We start from the raw sequence: 6,457 nt of genomic DNA on the forward strand, positions 1-6,457 counted from the left end.
GTTCAGTTGTAATATCAAGCACCTGCAAGATAAGAAAAAATAGATTAATTATAGTCCAGGGCAGGTCCATAAAGCATATTGTAAACTGTGGCCTAGTCAACAAAGAAGGAAATGGCAGGAAATAGTAAGGGCAAATATAGTATCAATAAATAAAATATGAAACTTATTTCTCCTGCCTAAGTAATTTTCTCTGTTTTGTTCAGACCTGGCTCTACGTTCCTGTTTGCCCTGTGATTAGCTATTTTAAATTGAGAATAAATTTCTTTTGCTCTGCAGCCTTTTCTAGCATGATCTTTGTGGTTGTTGGCCGAGGCTCAAGGGCTGTGAATTCAGAGCTGCAATTTGCCCATCTGTGTGCTCTTGTGGGAACAGAGGGAAAACTTTTCCAGTTTTTCTCTGGAAAACTGCAGGAATCAAAGCGTGGCCCTATAGGTTGTGTGGTTTATAGTTCTTCTCATGCTTCCTCCTGTCTTTGTTGGGAGCTGCACACCAAGAGGTGCAGCAGCCTCACAACAGATTTGCCCCTGAGATGCTGCATCCAGAGGTTTCCATGAGCTGGACACCTGGACATTGGAGGGGCTGTGAGAGCAGATGGAGAGCTGAAGCTTTATTTACCAAACAGCAAACAGAGGTCAAAATGCAGGCATAATATATAAAAATACATTCCTCACAGGCCTGACTGATACCATGAGACTACAAACCAAAATTAAATCTAAAAACAATATTCTTCCTTTTGTGAGGAAGGCCAGGAACTCTACCTCTCTAACTCAAAATTACATGGTAGATAATGGGTTATTACGGTGGGTTTCAGGGCTCACAGAACATAGAACAACTATTCCTGGATTTAATTAACAAAGTTTGACACCCCAGAAATATTTTTTTGTTCACCAAGAATCTGCAACCTATTGTGAATACAGTAATTCTAAAATAACATCTTCACCATGTGATGAACTGCTCTTTTATCAAATAGCTCTTGGTTTGACCAGGAGCCTGATTTGAAAATAACAAACTGCCCGCCACTCAAAGCTCCAATAAACAGCACAGTAATTTCACGACTATAAGGCGCACCCTTTTGACTAAAATTTTCCCCCGAACCCTGAAGTGCGCCTTATAGTCCGGTGCACCTTATGTGATGTACAAAGTTGCGACATTTGCCACCCCAGAAGTGCGAGCCCGCAACAGTCCCCAGCCGAACAGACCCCGCCCGGCGGTGGCATCAGGCCAGCACTGGGCCGGGGCGAGCCCAGTGGCATTGGGGCAGCGGCCGCGTGGGGGAGGGAAAGGGCAGCGGCGCAACCCAGGCGGGGTGGCAAAGCTGCTGGCATTGTGGCGTCCCCTGCACAGGGTGGGCCCACCGGCATCAGGGCGGCCCCCGCGCAGTGCGGGGAAAGCGCCGGAATCGGGGCAGTGGCAGCACGGGGTGAGCTTGCCGGTATCAGGTCACCCGGAGCGCCAGGGAACTCCCGGAGCAGCGGGGCCCCAGTGACGCTGCATGGAGCAGTGGCAGGCATAGCCCGGCCCCACCGGGTACAGGCAGGTCCGGGGGCCCATGACTGCTGGGTTGAGGCGGGGCCTCAACCAGCAACTGCATGGGGGGAACTGGGGGCGGAGCCTTGCTGCAAAAAAAAAGTGCGCCTTATAGTCCAGTGCGCCTTATCTGATCTACAAAGTTGCGAAATTTGCCGACTCCCGGGGGGTGCGCCTTATAGTCCGGTGAGCCTTATGGTTGTGAAATTACTGGAAATATTCAGTCTTCATCCCCACAACACCCCTTCCAAACCCTGGAGGGAAGGATGTGTGAGTTCAACCTTTCCCTGGGATCTGCCCAGAGCAGGCAGGTGGCCCCAGCACTGCCCCATCCTGCAATTCCATCAGCTCCTGACACAAAGGCACGTGGGACACACAGCAAGTGGTCACAGCTCTTTGTGCCCTGCAATTGTGTGAAAGGAAAACTTTATTCCAATGTACAAATTTTTTAGGGCTGGGACAATGTCCTCTATGCAGGCTTGGAAAACACCCAGAACAAAAATCTCTTTGTTCCACTGTAGTCATTCAAACGGCTGCAAATTTCCAGCGGCCCTGCAGAATTCAAGCTGCTTTGCAAATGTGGGTAATGTGGATCTCCTTCCTCCCTTTACTCACCTGTTTGCTCCCTCCTACAGAAGGTAAGCCAACACCTGGATGCTGATGCCAAAGTGAAATTCTCCACTGGAAAAATCTGTTCTGTTTCTGTTTCTTCTCGTTATGAAGCACAAACCAATGTCTGGGCCATGCTGCAGCCCCAGCACAGGAATGGACCAAATGGAAATTTGTCTTTTCTGCAGGGCAGCTCACAAGGCCCACTGTCATTGTGTTCTGATTTTGGGTAGAAGAATCAGACAAAGCATTCTATTTATTTATTAAAGCATTGTATTTATTTGTCTGTCATAGGCTTGTTATGCATCAAAGCTTTGGATAGGCAGGTTGAGCCTTGTACCCGAGTTCTGCTCCTGCTGGAGAACATGGTTACCATCACTAAAACATGCAAAAAGGCATTTCCTTGCAACACAAAGATCAAGATCCAGTTGCAATGAGTTCTTCACAGATTTTAAGGCCCAAAATGCTTGGAATCCCGGCACTGGCACAGCCATCAAGATTCATTAGTGCTGAAAAATCCCAAGAAAATGAAGATAGTATCAGTACCAGTATTTATATCAGTGTGTACCTCAGTATCAGCATCCCCTTACCAGATGAGATCCCTGTATCCAGATAGGAAAAGTCTTGGATACTCAAATCTCAGCCCCCAATTATATCCCTATCCAAGGCTTCTGTTTGTCTCACAACTGTGCAAAACATTTGTGATGTAACTCAACAGGAAGAAATGTCTGCACAGCTCCAAGGTACCGCAAGGATTTGGGTTCAAAGGGGAGGAAGGTGCCCTGGGGCAGAGCCACAATGCCCTGATCGGTGACTTACGTTCAGTGGCCACCAGCTGGTAGAGAGGCAGCCCCGTGCAGAGATTTTCAATGTGTTTTCCATAGAGAACCCAGTCTTTAAAATCCCCCTGCCTGGAACTGCCAGGTTGGAACTGGGCCCACACATTATTTGGAGAGTATACATCCTTCATGGTCTGAGAAGAAAATGTTAAACACCATCAGAAATGTAGCTTTAGCTTCACTTTACTGGGACACCCTTTGAGAAGGTTCCCAAACATAAAATCACCTTCCTTTGCCTCACCAAAACACACTAGATGAAGAAGCTTCATGCTTTAATTAAAAAAAAAAAAAATTCAATCTATTCAGTAACAAAATTCACTAGATAATAATTATGTCAACACAGCAAGCCTGAGCTGATTGCTGCCATAATAAATTATATTATTGGCATCAAGTTTTGCTGTAAATGTGCTACTGGGCTGACACAAAACGAGCCAGAACTCCAGTTCACCTCCAGGCAATACTTCCCATCACCTTCTGAAACCTCAGCCTGAATAGGGAAGTCAAAACCTGGTCAAAGTAAATTTATCTCTACCTTCTGTTCTGAAATAAAAAATAAAAAAGTAAAGCAATGTCAAGGTCAAAATATCAGCAGGACAATGAATAAAGGGAAAGTTTGCCTGAACTTATATTGTGATCCCCTCAAAGCAGCCCCATTACATCAGTTCCAAGGACAAGGGGTTGTACAGCTCCAGACACCTCAACAACTCCCTATAAAACTGCAGGGGGGCCATGATGGTTCATTATCTTAAAAGAATGTTCTGCATGATATTCCCTTCAAGCTGTGTCTTGTCAGAACAGCTCCATCATTGCTAAGACAGCACAAGTCATTCCTGAGCTGCTTTAGGGGCAGAGTGGAGAGTGCCCCTCACATCACACTGCTCCCATCCCTTCCTTGCCAGCAGCGAGGGTTCCCCACAAAATCACCTCTCTCTCAAAAGCCAGTTGTCCAATCTCGTGCAGCTCTGGGATAAATTCCTTCTTTATTTTCATGATAAAGCAGGCATTTCGTGAAAACAACCTGGTTGCAATATACCCCTGTGATGGAAAGAATTGATGTTAAATCATTAGAAAAGGCTAATGCTGACATTTATTGATGCTCTTTACTCTTTGGGGCAATATGAAGGAACAGTAAGTGGCTGCAGAAGCTGTTGCTGTGCAATTACTGCATTTCCTTTGTCTCCTTTGGGGAATGGAGCCAGCCTGTCCTGGTGCCTGTCCCTGAGACTGGAAGCATCATTTCTGACCGACTTCTGCTGCCCATGAGTGCTGGCAGCCCAGCCTCACCTCCAGCCCCACTGAGGTCAGGGACCTTCTTCTCACTTCCAGTAACTGCCACTACAGGTTTCATTCCGAGTCCTTTAAACTGCCCCATTGTACAGGTGAAGAAAGGAGATGGCCAAGGAGGAGAAAAGGTGCAGGGAGTCCTCAAAGAAATGGTGTTCCAGGACAAGATGTGAGAATACACTAAAATAATTTCTGATTTTAAAAGTTTCCTCAGGGGTTAATTCGAGGCAGACTCTTGGATTTACTCACATGTTGGTAGTCAAAAATGGTGTCAGAGGAGTAGATGCCAGAGCGGACGTGGACATCAACGATGTGCTCCTCATTGTGGACGGTCATGGTCCCAGTGACATAGTTGCTGACAGGATCTCGCAGGAGAAAGCTCTTTGGTAAAAAGCACACAATCATTGTTCATCACCTGCCTTCCATCTTTAGCAGGTGCAACAACCCCCAGTGCTTTCTGCCTCCCTCAATGCTTCAGTATTTAGTAAATACTACATCCCTTAAGAACCCTGGAGCAGTCTGAGGAGGCTCTTGAGATGGAGGTCAGTTACCAAACAGGCCCTTCTGAAGGCTGAAGAAAACCTGCATGGATATCCCAGTCATTCTGGGCAGCAGGGACTGGCAGAAGACTGCTCCAGTCTCCAAATGTTTGACTGAGCTAAGGGGACCTCTGTCCCACTGACGTCTTGTTACTTTGCACCTGTACAGAGCCTCTGGCAAAAGCTCTTTTTCTCTACACTTGACAATAAGCAACTTGTTGGTTTTAGTTTCTTCTGTGGTTTTCCTCCTATTCTATTCCCCCTGCCCAGGGATCCAACACATTTTGAACGCTGATGTACAGGACAGGCTCATCACTACTCACGTTCAATGCAGAAGTTTGAGTCCAAAAGACTCCCAGGCAAATGAGGACTGCAGCCTGTGAAAAGAATCAGAATTTTCACTCATCAGAAACACCAGGCAGTGCCATAAAAAACCCAGTCCATGAACTAATGGAAGGAGCTGGAGTATAAGTTTGAAAAATTGCCTACTTAGCATGTATATTAGCTGAAAACAACTACAATTCCTCATTGTCAAGTTTCGCTATCAGGCTCTCCTTTGCCTGTAACTGAAAAAGCAGAAAAACTTAACTATTATATTTTAGCAGTTTTCAGAAGTCTCTCCTTGATACCATGTTACTTCTTGATTTGCCTCTAAAACTGCAATTATTAAATACATAATAAATAACCCCCCTTCTGAACCGTAACCAATTCTGCATTCTTTGCTCAAATGCGGCTTCCATTGACTTGCTGACCCAAGAAATGTAAGTTCTCTTTCCATCCAAAGATCATATTATTGTACCACTGTATTGCACCACTTACTTGACCATCTTCTTCTCTATCCACTCGTTTTTAAAAGTGAGGAACTTACAGCATTAAAAGTTCAACAGAAATGGAGATACTCACAAATGTCTTCATTTTTCTTTCAGATGAGAACAAGAGGCTGCGGAAGGTAAGAATGCAAGGAAATCCCAGAGACCTTCAACTTTTATATCTTGCTGGAGGTGTGGGAAACACTTGACAGAACTTTCCTTCATGACTCGAACAAGTCCATATCTACATGTCGTAAGCCTCCTATCTGAATTTTGGGTTGGCACAGATAACCTGACCCAGATATATTTAAAGCACTCAGTAAGTCTCAGTAAATCAATCACTCTGCAAATGGCTATTATTCACTGGTTTAAAATTTAGTCTTGCTGGTTCTATTTTTTGAAATATTTAACAGGATGTTATCCAGAATTAAATTACATTGGGAATAACACTGCTGTTTATTCACACAAACTGCATTTTGTCTTCTGAAACACAATCCCTAACAGCCTGATGGATAATTTGCAGAGAAATGCTAGGAAGAAACACCTGTGTCATGGTGGCCTCCATGTCAGCTAACAAACAGACCAATTCTTCAGCCATTTCTTTTATTGAAAATATTGGATGGGCCCTGAGACACCTGACAGTGAGTGACATCCCTGCCCGTGGCAGGGGGTTGAAACTGGATCATCTTTAAGGCCCTTTCCAACCCAAACCACTGTGGGACTCCATGATTGCATTCTATGTGCAGGGACTCTTGACAAGAAGTGCTGCTCATTTTGGATCATCTTCCACCATGAACAGGGCACATGCACTGAAATGAGTGACAGAGTTGGGAACAACAGCTGTGCTTCT

At 45.2% G+C, this 6,457-nt stretch overlaps 1 protein-coding gene across 1 annotated transcript; it reads right to left on the minus strand.

Annotated features, from left to right (window-relative positions):
- Positions 1 to 2,553: 2,553 nt before the first annotated feature.
- On the minus strand, positions 2,554 to 6,172 carry LOC117007753 (gastrokine-2-like). The gene is made up of 6 exons (XM_033081085.1): positions 6,152 to 6,172; positions 5,122 to 5,175; positions 4,509 to 4,640; positions 3,900 to 4,010; positions 2,956 to 3,109; positions 2,554 to 2,645 (listed from the first exon to the last, which is right to left on the minus strand). The coding sequence occupies exons 1-6, from the start codon at positions 6,170 to 6,172 to the stop codon at positions 2,554 to 2,556; spliced, it is 564 nt and encodes a 187-aa protein (XP_032936976.1).
- Positions 6,173 to 6,457: the final 285 nt, after the last annotated feature.

Source organism: Catharus ustulatus, chromosome 27, assembly GCF_009819885.2.
Source record: "Catharus ustulatus isolate bCatUst1 chromosome 27, bCatUst1.pri.v2, whole genome shotgun sequence".
Lineage (NCBI taxonomy): Eukaryota > Metazoa > Chordata > Aves > Passeriformes > Turdidae > Catharus > Catharus ustulatus.